The sequence below is a fragment of the Harmonia axyridis genome, chromosome 5 (assembly GCF_914767665.1).
Source record: "Harmonia axyridis chromosome 5, icHarAxyr1.1, whole genome shotgun sequence".
Lineage (NCBI taxonomy): Eukaryota > Metazoa > Arthropoda > Insecta > Coleoptera > Coccinellidae > Harmonia > Harmonia axyridis.
The window spans coordinates 7684927-7700028 of NC_059505.1; the positions used below are offsets into that span (position 1 = coordinate 7684927).

The 15102-nt window shown below is 35.6% G+C and overlaps 3 protein-coding genes across 6 annotated transcripts in view; 1 reads left to right on the forward strand and 2 right to left on the reverse strand.

The window, feature by feature from the left end:
* The window catches only part of LOC123680430 (leucine-rich repeat-containing protein 15-like), a 150396-nt gene that overhangs the window by 62693 nt on the left and 72601 nt on the right, over positions 1 to 15102 (reverse strand). For all 4 annotated transcript variants that reach the window (XM_045618328.1, XM_045618327.1, XM_045618326.1 and 1 more), the window contains exon 2: positions 10058 to 10184. In XM_045618328.1, coding sequence (XP_045474284.1) covers positions 10058 to 10129 — 72 coding nt within the window. In that variant the 5' untranslated portion in view covers positions 10130 to 10184. The remainder of the gene's footprint in view (positions 1 to 10057; positions 10185 to 15102) is intronic.
* Positions 730 to 2963, forward strand: LOC123680432 (general transcription factor II-I repeat domain-containing protein 2-like). The gene is made up of 2 exons (XM_045618330.1): positions 730 to 2266; positions 2660 to 2963. The coding sequence occupies exons 1-2, from the start codon at positions 1063 to 1065 to the stop codon at positions 2902 to 2904; spliced, it is 1449 nt and encodes a 482-aa protein (XP_045474286.1). The 5' UTR covers positions 730 to 1062; the 3' UTR covers positions 2905 to 2963.
* On the reverse strand, positions 11574 to 12191 carry LOC123680215. The gene has a single exon (XM_045618006.1). It carries the CDS (start codon positions 12189 to 12191, stop codon positions 11574 to 11576), a length of 618 nt encoding a protein of 205 aa, XP_045473962.1.

A 15102-nucleotide genomic window follows, 5' to 3' on the forward strand; every position in this document is an offset into this window, starting at 1 on the left:
GATAACATTTTTGGTAGTTTGCCAAAAAAGTTAAAGTCAAGCTCATTGTCATTGAATTTTCAAATGAGTGCTTTGGTTATAATTATTGAAATTATTCGTTATATAATCGAATACCAACTCGAGCATAGACAATACATTTCGATTATACAAACCTCTTCACTCGCGAAATATCACGAGAGCGCAGCTCGAGTGTCTCGTGAATCGGTTTTGCAGACTATGATTCAAAGAAACGAATCTGTCATGAATGTCATTGCAGAATGTCTAATAAATTACAAACGTAATTCAAAAGTTGAATATTTAACCTCTGACATTTGAATTACCTATTCTACATACAGATGCCAAGAGACGAAAACAAATGATAGTCTTCTAGAGAAAAGTCAGGAAAATTACGTGGGCGTGGTAAAGTTTTCCCTATCTCTTGGGGCATTAAGTTTAGCGTTATCGTATAAGACGTGCACTTTCCATCGATTTATGTACGAAGCCTCTTCATGCATCGACGCTTTTCGTTAACGATGAACCTGATTAAAATAGGACCCCAGTAGTGATGGTTTCGCCCATTTTCGAGTACGCATAATGAACTCTTCTGGATTCCATCCAATAAGTGTCTACACCAGGGGTGCTCAAACAGTCGATCGCGATCGACTGGTCGATCGCGAATGCTTTTTGAGTCGATCTCGTGAAAAAAATCCGATATAGAACTATTCACAGATTTTGTTTTAATAGGTAGGTAACTAAACAAAATGTTATGAATAAACTACTAAAATTTATTCGATCCACATAATTATGTCAGAATGACCCCCTCATCACTTTGTTTTATCGTGTGTAAAAGTCCGCTGCTAGCGGCAAAAGGACGCTTTATCAAAGGAACGCGGTATTTGTCAAAGAAAAGTTGCGTCTTTGATTCCCGCCGCATTTTCTAGGAACTTCGGGCGGCGAGTTTGACGGGAACATTCAAGACATCGTTCGCGGCGATATTAATGTTGCGATTGCAGGGATTTGAATTTTGAGTCAGTCTGAGTAGCAACTTGAAAGCAACACGTCGATATTGTTGAACAGCGCAAAATGAGTGCGGTGAAAAAAAGTAAAACGTATCATTTTAATAACGATTGGGAGGAAGAATTTTTTTTTTGTATGGTGAAGGATAAGTGCATCTGTCTCATTTGCCGTGCGTCAGTAGCAATGCCTAAGCGTGGGAACTTAGAGAGGCCTCATAAAACAGTTCATAAAAACTATGAAAAGGATTTTCCGTCGCAGAGCGAATTAAGAAAACGAAAAGTACGTGATTTGTTAGCTTGTTTGAAAAAAGAACAAGCCATGTTCACAAGACCAGTGAAACAATCAAAAGCTGCAACGATCGCGTCATTTAAAATATCTCATATATTGGCGAAACACAAGAAACCATTTGAAGATGGATCGGTTGTGAAGGAAGCATTTATTGAAGCGGGAGAAACTTTATTTGCAGAATTTAAAAATAAAACTGAAATTATATCTGCTATTAAAGAACTTCAGTTATCTCGTGCAACTGTCACGAGGCGTGTTGAAGTCATGAGTCAGGACATGGCAGATCAACTAAAACATGATATCATGAAATCTACATACTTTTCTTTACAGTTCGATGAATCCACCGATATTACAGACACTGCCCAGCTATGTATTTTTATTCGAATGGTTTTCAGTGACATGTCAGCCAAGGAAGAGTTTTTGACAATGATTCCTCTGAAAGGAAAGACCCGTGGCGAGGATATATATGACGCTTTTTTCAATTTTGTAAAATATTATAAGCTACCAATATATAAATTAGTATGCATTACAACTGATGGAGCACCAGCAATGATTGGAAACAAAAACGGTTTTGTGGCATTGTGTCGAGCTAATGACGATTTCCCTTCATTTTTCTCCTTCCATTGCATTATACATCAACAAGTTTTGTGTTCAAAAGTTCTAAATATGGAGGAGATTATGGGCATTGCAATAAAAATTGTGAATTCCATCCGTGCACGTAGTTTGCAGCGGCGGCTTTTTACATTGCAGTTAGAAAATAGTGAGTTGGCTGAACACACTGATTTAGTTCTTCACACAGACGTCAGGTGGTTGAGTCGCGGAAAATTTCTAGAAAGGTTTCAAGAATTATTGCCCGAAATAACCGCTTTTATGGAAGAAAGAGGTGACGATACTAAGATGCTGAAAAACGAAAAATGGTTGACTGATTTGGCATTTTTGACAGACATCACAATGCATTTAAACACCATCAATTTTCAGCTTCAAGGTAAAGGAAAAACTATTATTGATATGATTAGCGCAATAAACGCATTCAAAATTAAATTGCAACTTATGATAGATCAACTGAAAAGAAAGGATCTGAAACATTTTCCATCTTTGAAAGCAAGGATTCCTCTGTTAAATTATGATATTTATGAGGCAGAATTATCAAATATTTTGGGACAATTCGAAATACGTTTTTATGATTTCAACAAATTGGCAAATATCGCATCATTTATGAGTTATCCTTTTTCGTGTTCAAACATTGAGGAATTAGCAACTGAAATAGCAAGTCAGTTTAACATGGACTCATGTTCTGTTGAAAATGAGTTAGTGCAGATTATATCAGATATACATCTCAAAGCCACAGCATCTGACACAAAATTCTGGTGTTTTATAGCAGAAGATAAATATCCGAATCTGAGGCAAATTGCCCTTCAACTGACGACAATGTTCGGATCAACTTACTTGTGCGAGTCTGCATTTTCTGAAATGAAGATAATTAAGTCAAAGTATCGCAATCGACTAACTGACGAACATATGTCATCATGCTTGAGATTAGCACTCGGTAATTATGTACCATCTTATGAAAAGTATGCTGAGGACATGCAGTGCCACGCTTCAACATCCAAAGTTACTCTTTAGTTAAGTTTAACACTCTTTTGTTTTGTAATAACCAATAAACTCATAATTTTAAATAACAATGAGTTTTTCATTTCAGAGCAGATCTTTATTTTATTTTCCTACTCCAATGGTGCAGCGGTAGTGACGCAGCTTAGTTTATACTTAGCTTAAGACTAGATAGGATTGTGTAATTGTCTTCCAATATTTATTTATTTCATTTTGCATTTTTAGACTTATCTTGACTAAACAAATGCATATTGTGCGGAAAACTAATATCTATGCCATGATACACCATATCTAGACGACAATCCTTCATTACACATACTTGCAGCCTCTCAGAGTCGATCGATCGTAGTCTAACAATATTGAGGTAGATCGCCAGCAGTTCAAGTTTGAGCACCCCTGGTCTACACGATAAAACATTTGATGTCTGCAATGAATAATTCAATCGAATCGAGTCGTGGTAAAGAATGATAAGATCGCTCAAGATTGGTGTAGAGAGTCCACTACCCTTGGAACCTTTTAAGAAAATTTCAAAGTTATATCAATCTGTCAGGCTACCAATTGACAGTTCTGAGCCTGAAAAGATCATGGGACATAGTAACAGTCTTCGATTTAACCTATCAACGAACTCATGATGAAAAATGGTTAGGGAATGAGCGCTCAACAATGGACTAGTTTAGTGATGTTGACAATACTATATTCGATACGATAGAATTAAAATATAGAGCAAAACTGATAAATCAGTGAAAAAATTTTGAAAATCCATCAATAAAGGACTGAGAAATAGATTATTTAAATTTACGTATTTTAGCGCGGAATGTCTTTGGTCTGTGACGTCACGGCTCTTGCCTATGATCGCTACACCATAAATCACGTTTAAATACTTAGCCGCGCCAAGGCTCTCGCGCCGTTTGTAGTTGTACAGTGCAGTTTTAACTCGAGTTTTGTTTTTATGTCACCATAATGGAAGAAGGCTTCGTGAAAGGACAAAGTGACAATTTGCCTAAAATAGATATATTCGCAGTGATGGAGTTTTTTCTTCAAATCCATCTTATGTCAGTGCAGAAATAAAAGGAGTTAAACTTTTCAAGTAAGTATCTACTTTTGAGTTTGCTTCATCATGGTTCAACTTATAACGATGATTTATTTGAAAAACGTTTCATAAACAGTTTGTAGTTGAGTACTGGTTGTTGAAGTCTATCAATGGCAAAACATATTTATCTGAGGAGTAAAAAGTAAAAAGAGAAAAAAGTAATTTATATGTATGTATATAGTAAGTTATTTCAGCCATCGTGTAACGAACAAAACACGACACGAACGGCACAAGTGATTGTACACCAATGAATTCGTAAGCACTCTGCGACTACCAGTCGTCTAGTGTGTGACGTCACGACACTTACACGTACTATGAAATTATTCTTCTAAGCGCAACTTCAAAGTCCCATAACTTTTTCATTTCTAGAGATATTTCAATGATTTTTCCACATTTTTGTTTCATTTTACTTAAATTTTTAGAATTAATCCTTAACAAAAAATGAAAACTAGTCCATTGACAATTCTGAGCCTGAAAAGATCATGGGACATAGTAACAGTCTTCGATTTAACCTTTCAACGAACTCATGACGAAATCTGGTTAGAGAACGAGCGCTCAACAATTGTAGGTAACTCATCAGAGGAATCCATACCTACAATAATCTCATGGAGAGCCAAACCGGTAAAACATCAAACATTCATGGAATTGAACTCTGCTGAAGTAAATCCCCAATTTCGAATACATGAATTGAATCGATTTGTTGGGTAGTATTTACTGTGTTATTTTTAGCTCCAGCAGTGGAACCCAACAGAGATTGTGTCAGTTACAATAGAATCGATCTGCTTCAGTTGGATAGAAGTTTTTAGAATAGTCTCTCACAATATTTGTAGTGAAATAAATCTTCACAATTTTTGGCATTTTTGACAATATTTATTTCTATTTGATATTGAAAAAAAATGAAAAAGTCCTTGATTGTTTCTGATGACGAAATTTTATTTGAAGGAAACGAGGAAAATAACGTTCCAATAATTTTATGTTTCGACAAATTTAGCAAACACAGGTTGAAGAACAAACATTGTGAACATAGTGACCATATGAAGCGGATTTTCGTGATAGAGCCAACAAAATTTCAACTGTTTTTTCATGATATCTGAATTAACAGAATAAAAGTGTTTTGGTATATCGTGATGAAGAGATTATATCTATTACTCCTCTAAAAAAGTCCTGCGCCTAGCCAGTAAAAACACTTTTTTTCTAAAGCAAAACGATTTATTTGTCAACATAGTCTCCTTCAAGCGTGATATAGGATACCTATTCCAACGCTCATCTCACTTTTTGATACCTTTTCTGTAAACAGATTAGTTTTGTCTTCATAAGAGCCAGAGCTCTTTCCCTAGAGCATTCTTCTGAGGTCTGCAAGAAGCCATTAAACACTGGGGGCCAGATCTTGAGAATTAGCTGGTGGTCAAGCAGTTGGAGGCGCAATTTGTTCAATTTAACCCTGTTTTCACTCGAGGTTTATTCTACATGAATAAGCTGCAATAAGAGTGCAATGATTTATTGTATGTTGGAGAATAGTCGCCTGATATTTCAGCAAGGTTCAAGAAACATATAGGTGATATAAGGAAAAATCATAGTGATAAATTCGCATGCACAGTACAAACTTCGAAAACTTAACATGATATACCCTATAGTTCGTTAAAACACCTGAATATTAGATAAAATAGAAAGTTTTTGGAAATAGTATTGAAAAGTTCAAAATAAAAGATAGTTTGCTTAAATTAAACCTAATACCAAAAAACAACCCGCTGTTTTCAAGCTCTTGATGTAAAAGAGAGAGCTGGTATAGCATAAACGTATTGAGTAATTCAAAATGATTGGTGTTAAGGTTGAGCTGTATTGGTTTAACTAATGGTATAGTTCAAGACCCCCTGGTAAATATTTTTGTGTATTTAATTGGTAACTTTCAGTTTCTAAAAATTTCGAAACGTTTATTGATCGCTTGGAAAGATTCTGACGATTAGAGTGTGGTTACTAGAACTGATGTACTATTAAAAAAAGTCTTCATATTCAATGATTATAAAAGTACTATTTATGGTCATATAAATATTTTTGCTCCAATGTTAAAGATTTTATCCTAATCATATGAATGTGAATTGGTGAAAGCAAAACCATCATCATAAAAAATAAACCGTTTTCAAGGGGGTACGTGAAATTTGCGAAAAATTGGAAGCACTAATTCTGAAAATATGTCAGCTATTTAGTTCCATATATTGCCTATTTGTGCAGTTTACAACTCCGAGCAACATCATATTTTTTGAGAAATCGGCATTTGAAGTTGTTGGTACTAACTTCGCACTATGCCAAAATATTGATTCAACTCGTGAAAATTTTCGAGCTATAAAAGTTATGACTTTCAACGTGGTCTAACTTAAAAAAAATGCTATCTCTCTATCAACTAAATTCAACTTTTGGCGATGAAGCTCCATTTAAAGCCACTGTATATCGCTGGTACACTGAATTCGAACGTGGACGTAGTTCGCTCACGGACGAAATTAAAGAAGGTCGTCCAAAATACGTTGTTGTGTCAGAAAATATTCATGCTGTGCGAAAACTAATTGAAGAAGATCGTCATGTGACATATCAGGAAATCGAGGGATGTTTGATCATTAGTATGGCCAGCATACATGTAGGATCCAGTTATTGTTCCCTGTAACTAATTGAGATGGTCAACCGGATGCTTGAAGACCTATTGATTTCTTCAAGTGTCGAGGGCATGACACTTTCAATGAATTTACAGGGAACGAATTGTTATTGTACATATAATGTAAAAAGGATGTGTAATTCTTCGGGGTGTCGAAGAATGTGTCATGTCGGTTGTCAAACTTAAGAGATTTACGGGGGTTGGGAAAGTTCAAGAACAAGACGGTTGTACCAGATGTGTTACATCTGTTTATCGGGTTCTAGTCCTTCTAGAATATTCGATTTGCAGGAATCCGCGAAGATATTTGGGGGCGATACGGCAAAAGCTCTTATTGGACTAGGGGATGGTACCTTCCCCTAAGGGTGTGGTCAAATCGAGAGAAGGGAGGTCTATATTCGAGAGAGGGTAGTCCAATCGACAGAGAGCACAGTTCAAATTAAACCGAAGACGGGTACAGACGGTACAGTTTAACTTAAGCCGAAGACGAGTCAAGTTCAGTCGGTCAACTTGAGACTTAAGACGAAAAGACGGTTCGCGGACTAGATTAAGATGAGTCGCGAACAAGTTGAAGACGAGACGACCAAAACTTGTAATAAGACGAAGACGTGACATAATCGAAGACGTTTCGAGTAATTAAAACTAGAGTTAAAGACGAAATTCAGTACCGTATTGAGAAACTTGTAATTAAGACGTAATTTAGATCTTCTCAATACTGAGTTTGTACTGTATAATTGTGGCTTTGTAAATAGATGTAAATAATTCAAAAGAGGTTAATTATTACAAATCCAACAATGTCACGGAGAAAAAGACAAAAGGCCAGGTAATCGAATCATACCTCTAGACGATCGATTAACCAAGCCTACATACATAAGATTTTGCACGAACATTTTATGTGTTCGGTAGCTCTCTGCAAGTTGGATACCACATTAGTTGAATGATGCTCAAAAAATTGCTCGTGTCGATTGGTGCCTTAAAATGATTTCGAAATAAGACTATGGTGCATCCAAAGCGGTATAACACATCGGTGTTATAAAACCATTTGTTTGCCTGAAGTTTTCGGTAAATTGAGAGAAACAAACTCAAAACGACGAATTATCTTGCATCATGCGAGCTCACACACATCAAATGCAACGAATGAGTATTGGGCACACAAAAATAAAATTAATGTGTCATCCGCCTTACAGCCCCGACTTGACACCGAGTGACTTCTTCTTCTTCTTCCCAGAAATTAAAATTAAACTTCGTGGACAACGATTTTTATCTCCCGAAGATGAGGTTGAGGCCTTCAAAACGCATGTTTTGGAACTACCACTTTATGATTAAAAAAAATGTTTCGAAGGATGGTTCAATCGCATACAAAAGTGTATAGATCTTGAAGGCGATCCTTTTAAAAAGCAATAAAAATATATTCCATCAACATCGCTGGTTTATTTTTTGTATTCTCAATACATAAGTGTAGGATCCAGATATTGTTGCCTGTTAATAATTGAGATGGTCAACAGGATGCTTGGAGACTTATTAGTTTCTTCAAGTGTCGAGGGCATGACAGTTTCAATGAATTTACAGGGAACGAATTGTCATTGTGCATATAATGTAAAAAAGATGTGTAATTTTTCGCAGTGTCGAAGATGTGTCATGTCGGTTGTAAAACTTAATAGATTTACTGGGGTTAGGAGATATCGAAGACAAGATGGTTGTATCAGATGTGTCACATCTGTGTATCAGGTTCTAATCCTTCGAGAATATTCGATTTCCAGGAATCCGCGAAGAGCTTTGTGGGCGGTACGGCAAAACTCTTATTGGACTAGGGGATGGTACTTTCCCTAAGGGTGTGGTCAAGCCGGAAGGAGGGAAGGATATTCAGAGTGGACGGGGTAAGTTGTGGTCAGGGGACGAAGTAAGTTCGAGAGTCATTTTAAATTAAGTCGAAGACGGGTAAAGTTCAAGTTCAGTCGAATTAAGAGTAAGTTCAGTCGGTTGAAACTTAAGACGTAAGATGAAAAGACGGTTCGCGGACTGGATTAAAACGAGTCGCCAACGAATCAAAGACGAGACGACCGAAACTTGTAATAAGACAAAGACTTGAAATTTCTAATACGACTCGAGTAATTAACAAACGAGTTAAAGACGAAATTCAGTACCGTATAAACTGTGTGGCTATATGTAAATAGATGTTTATAATTAAAAAAAAATTAATTATTACTTGAACCGAACAAAGTCACGGAGAAGAAGTGGAAAGGCCAAGTAATCGAATCATACCTTTAGACGATCGATTAACCAAGCCTACATAAATAGTAGCCCTCGTATCCGAAGTTGGAACAGAAGTTGAATTGAGAACTTTCGGAGATTTCGTTCAATGCAATAAATTAAAACCTTTTTCGAATAGTCCAACACAATTCTTGTTCGATCAATTCATTCCACAATGTATGGTCCATCAATTTTTGATATCATGAAAATATCGATATTCTTTTCATAATACATGACGATCGATTCACCCATAAACAATTATTAAAGTAATAAGTGCGGAATCCATTGAATTATTCAACAACAATCAGTGTGGCTGCCACTGCATTACCATTTTCAACTGATTATGAATGCACAATAATTATCAATCGTATGTCAGTACCAGAACATAGGTCGAATAGAATTTACGGTTTTATTTCCATATTCATTATTTAATTATTTCGCACTCATGGAAATACTTTATCTCCATACGCTTTGAATGATTAGTGTATTCAACAAAATTTTCCGCGTGGATGATAAAGAAATTATTGAACTCTAGCATTTTATGTTATCATTTCAGGGTTGGATGATCACTCCATTTGATGCTATCAAGGGTTAGCAATGAGAGCGCAATATCTATATTTGTGCATTTTGGTATTCATTTTGACGTATGCATCGATAAGGATTCATTGAATATAAAATGGTAAATTACATAATATTCTACTGAAATTCGTAATCACAAAACGGTTAACTTTTTGAAATCTAACTGTTGTTAATTATTATTTCTTATTTGATATTGGATGCTTAGCAATATCCTAATAGAAAAAAACTAAAATAAATGATGAAAACTGCTCAAAGAAGTTTTTCGTGACATTGAAAGTTTTGCTTGAACCGTATACGTCAAACAAAAATTGTTGATCAGAAAAATTGGTAAATGTCTGGATTAATTATAATAGCATAATATTTGAAGGTAACAGACAATAGTTTTAATTCCGGAAAAAGGACCTCCTCGATCGGGACTCGAAACCGCAACCTCAGAATCACTAGTCTAGTACTATACCACTAAGGTAGAGCGCTGGACTAAGGATTCGGAGGTTGAGGGTTCGAGTCCCGTTTGAGAAGATAGCATCAAATATTATGCTATTGAAAATTGTTGGATGTGTACATTCAATAATAAGTGGTTTTCCACAAATAAGCAATTTAATACTCACTTCGCATGTGGCCAGAGCGCACAGTCCAGCCAACATAGCCCAAGTCCACCTGACCACCTGCACTCTGGCCATGCTTTCTGCGACCTGCGCTCGTGCCGGCTAAGCCATTACCGGCTTCTCATAAAATCTGAAAAAAAAACAGGAAATGAAGATCTCATTCATCTAAAAAAGTTCAATGAAACTCTGAGAATTATGTTCAAATGAATCTGAAGGGTTTTCCAATAAGAGACAGCACTTAGCTGCAATAATTTGACATTTTGACAAGTAAAAACTACACCATTACTGAAAAGGCTGACGAATTGATATCATTTGTTCAAATTCGTGTTTTATAATTTTTTCTGAAAATTTTCAAACTGTCATTTTACATTCAAAAAGGCGTTTTCCGATTGATCGTATGTATTATATAATATAATGCCACAAAAATATAAAATTAAGTGATACTTGGATCACAAAGCATTAATCGCTATATTGAAATATAGCGAAGAAAAGAAAAATAAATAATAATAATCGTCTTTATTGGGCGAAAGCTTAGCTTACGCTACTCATACACTTCAACCCACTATATAACGATATATCCCTCAACACTAAACAAAAAAAATCAACATTTATGATTAAAAAGGAAAAAAGAAAATTAAACAATTATAGCATTTATGAAGCAGTAAAACCCTGGCTGAATAGAAGTGAATTTTTAATTTTTGACCTCAAAACAATCAGTGATGTTGCTTTTATAACATGATCGATATTATGTAAATGAAAGGGGCCTGGTAAGAAGGAACTCTCAAATTAAGATGTTATGTGGCGTGGGATACTGATACCTGACGAACTGCGGACACTGACACTGCACACTTCGTCTATACATATATGATATTTTGATGCAGATATGGGGGTTGTCTCAGCTGAATGATTTCATGAATGAAACATGATAAATGAATTCTACGGCGATTGTTCATGTTAATCCAACCCATAGAATATATGTAGCCAGAGGATGGAACAGTCCTCCTCAAATTCAGCACCAACCGACAACAACGATTCTGAACAGTCTGTATACACCCTAAGTGGAACGCACCAAGGAAGGGGCCATAAACAACATCACAGTAATTAAAATATGATAAGACGAGTTGATCGCAGAGCATCATTCTCACACGTTCATGAAGAAAATTTCGTCTACTATAAATAAGTCTGAGGGATGTAAGCAGAGATATGATCTGAGAATTTCAATGGAGAATCAACATACAACCCAAGACTTTTAACTGTTTTCAATGTTTTCAATCTTGTTGAGAGCCCTGACAGAAAACTCACCAAGCTTGGAGATAGAGTTAACGCTTCCAATGATCAAAAAATTAGACTTATCAGGATTCAAGTGTAGATTATGATTCCGTGCCTTCAATGCCAAGGAACTCAGATCTTCATTTATCTGAGAACATGACACTAGAGCCTGATCCGGTTTGAAACCAATGTAGATCTGAATATCATCAGCTTCTTCTTCTTCTACTTTACGAAAGCTTACTAGCTTGTTTCACCCATTTTCCTCCTCTCGTTCTTGAGATATTGAGGTCCAGCTGTCCTTCCACCTTTTTGGGGGTCTCCCTACAGGTCTTTTGGATGCTGGTCTTCCGTTTCTCGCGATTTTCGCTATTCTGTCGCTTGACATACGTGAGACATGTTCATTCCAGAACCTTCTTCTCGCGCGGGTCCATCTAACTACGTCCTCCGTCTGGCATTCTTTTCTGATCTCGTCGCTTCTTCTCTGGTCTCTCAATGTGTTTCCTGTGATTGCCCTCAAAACTCGCATCTCGTTTGTTCGTGCCATTCTTTTAGTTTCAGCTGTTTCTGCTCTTGTTTCCGCCGCGTATGTCATTATGGGTCTGACACATGCTTTGTAAATTCTCACTTTACTGGTTGTTGTCATGCAATTGTTCTTCCAGATGATATTCCTTAGGGCCCCCGATATTCTGGCTGCCTTATTCATCTGATGTCTTACACTATCTTTTAAGCTTCCATATGGCGATATCGTTACGCCCAGATAGTTAAAGGAGAATACTTGTTCGATGATTTTGTTATTTATCTCCAGCTTACATCGGCGGGGTTCCCTGGCGATCACCATGCTCTTAGTTTTAGGGATTGATATTACCATATTGAGTTCTAGAGCCTCCCTGTAAAATCATCAGCAAAAACATGAAACCGGCAAAATTTAACAGTCTCACACAAATCAGCAGTATAGATCAGAAACATGAGTAGACCCAGAATCGAACCCTGTGGAACTCCCTTTGTGACATGAACACACGATGATCTCCCTCCGTCCTCACTTATTGACTTCTTTTACACAGAAATGTTTCGAAAAAATTCAAAACAATTCCTGAAAGTTAATTGATGAAATGTAAAAACCGAAAACTGAAAGATATCTCTTGGGTTTTTATTTTTTCCACGTAGATGCCGAATAGGTGTAGTTTTGGATAACTCGCCTTATAGATGAACAAAATTTAAGTGAATTCTGACGAATAGATTGTGAGATTCGAAATTTCACAGACTTTTTTCTTCACTTTACCTGTTCCTCTGAAACAAGCCCTCAAATTTCAGAAACGAATTGAAAGAAATTGAGATACCTATAGTTTCTGTTGTGAACTGGAAAACAAATAATGGTAATTTAGTTGAATCGATAGCCCTTGGATGAAGTCACAACCAAATGAAACAGAACGGAAACCGAAAGCCATTGTGAGCCCTATGAATTTTTCTCTGTCAACTAGGAAAAGCCAGTTCTCAGAAGCGTGGTTCACCCTAATTTCGTTCCATTCATCGAGTTGAGAATAGGGATAATATAATGGTGAAAGGGAACAATGAAAGTGCTGGATCAAATGAATAGAACAACAGTTACCTAATAAAACGTTAAGTCACGTAGACAATGGTTCAGGTGAGATGTATTGGAAAATTACCTACTAATAGGCTTTTCAGGTATTATCGTTTTGAATACGAAGGCTATGACTGAAATGCTGAATACACGGGAACGGGGAATTGTTTATCTATTCAGAATTATTTGTAATTCTGTGTAAAGAAACAAGTACAAACACATAAAAGGCCTTTTGAATTAGTTGGTTGTGATGAGAGTTAATAATTAAAGTCTGATAAAAAAAATTGACAAAAATATGGACAATATTTTTGTTGAATTTTTCAGTCATTCGCCAACGTTTCGTATCTTGGGTGGTTGTTTTTCAGGGATAAAATATATTCTATAATGATGTTTGTCTTCATAATTTAAAATATTTTTTTCATCCGAATATTTGTTTGTTGTTACTATTATTCATGATATGTATCTATAAATTTTGTGTGTACTTTTTTCGAGATTCTAATTGGGTAGGGTTAAAAATTCGGATCCCACATATATCTTAAGAAATATCAATGGATATTATTCATTGTAAATAGGAAGGTATGTCATTAAATATGAAAAACGAAATCAGCCAACTGACCATCACGGCTACGGTTGCAGCACCATATCTTTTTCATGAAATTTTCCATAACCAATTTACACATTTGCGACTCTATGTCCTCGATAACTTAACGAATTCTATCTTTAAGGTCTTGAATCTATTGTAGAGCATTGGCATAGTCTGAGGTGTTAAACCCCAATTGTCAATTGTAATCACTTCTTCAAAAAAAAAACAGACTAGGAAACTTTTCTCGTAAAATTGCTCAAAAACTTCACCAGTGACACATCGAGGATTGAGAGGCTTTTCAACAATCATTTTTGGATTTTCCGTGCCACAAATGCGACAAGAACACAAGATACGAAATTGCTGGTGATCGACCGACTTGAGTTCTGTTAACTAAACTTTAGAAACGTCAAGACCTTAACTTTATTCGAAATACTCCCTAATATTTTTGATAATTTTTTCAATATAAACTTTTTCTTGATTTTCAGATTTATAATCTGTTTTCATTTGTCTCTCTATTGTTATTTAAATTATATCAAAGTTTTGTTTGTACGTATACTGGACAATATATTCTGACTGAAGTTCTGGTAAGTTCTCTAATTCACAGAATCTAGAATCCGTGGATAAGAATTGATTATTGCAATTTCAGTAGAATACTACTAGCGATGGGTTTCACAAAACTTTGATTGGTCGATCAACTTGTTTATTGTAATTTGGGGTCTACGGAAGTGAAAAAAAATAACTTAAATTTAACACAGAAATGATTTGATCGAACAAATCACCACGATAAAAGTTTTGTAAAACAAAGTTTTTGTGAACTCAAAAATCTTCAAGGACAAATTCTGACTTGAGTTCTCAAAATACTAGTGTTTTCATTATAAATTTGAAATAAATTTATAAATCTGGACTAGAGCTATCGTTGACTCAAATGAATTAATATTCAGCTACTCATAGATGATTAATGGTTTTTTTATTGATGTTGATATACATACACGTATATCGAATTGCATTATGTCTATGCTTCGAATGCAGTTCTATTAATATATAAAATTGATCATTACTGTATTTATATTTTTGAACAATTGAATTTAGAAACATTAGTTCTGGTGGCAATGAAAATCTTAGTCGAAGGCGATGATTTTTGATTTTATTGAAAAAATATTATGGACCTTGCATTTTGTTTTTGTGTTTTCTTCCACAGAAAGAAATAAATGCCTGAATGCTATTTCATGAGTCCTTAGTTACTTGTATTCAAATGTATGTCAGCTGTCAATTTTTGCCCCGATAAACTCGAAACAACTGCTGACAGGTGCTATCCTACAGTTTTTCTATCTAGAAACAATTTGTGATTCAAAATTGAGATTTGCTACCTACACAGCAGATGGGATGGAAAGAAAATGTATACAATTGTTTTAGCAATCCTTTCCGAATTAATGAGAGATAATTTATGATTATTGGAAAGAATGTGTCCTCCTTTCAGTTCACTTTGTCAGAAGACAAAAAATGTCACGACAATTGCTGGCTCACTAATATGATCACAAGGAAAAACTTTTATCTATCCCCTCGAGGTCACGCTCCTGACTCAGCTTCAGTACCATCAAAAGAGACATAAAAGGGCTC

Excerpts from the sequence above, each read along its gene's own strand:
- LOC123680215 (XM_045618006.1), bottom strand. The coding sequence starts at position 12,191 with ATGGTAATATCAATCCCTAAAACTAAGAGCATGGTGATCGCCAGGGAA.
- LOC123680432 (XM_045618330.1), top strand. The coding sequence starts at position 1,063 with ATGAGTGCGGTGAAAAAAAGTAAAACGTATCATTTTAATAACGATTGG. Across the intron at positions 2,267-2,659 it reads CATCAATTTTCAGCTTCAAG|CAGAAGATAAATATCCGAAT; the intron begins GTAAAGGAAAAA and ends GGTGTTTTATAG.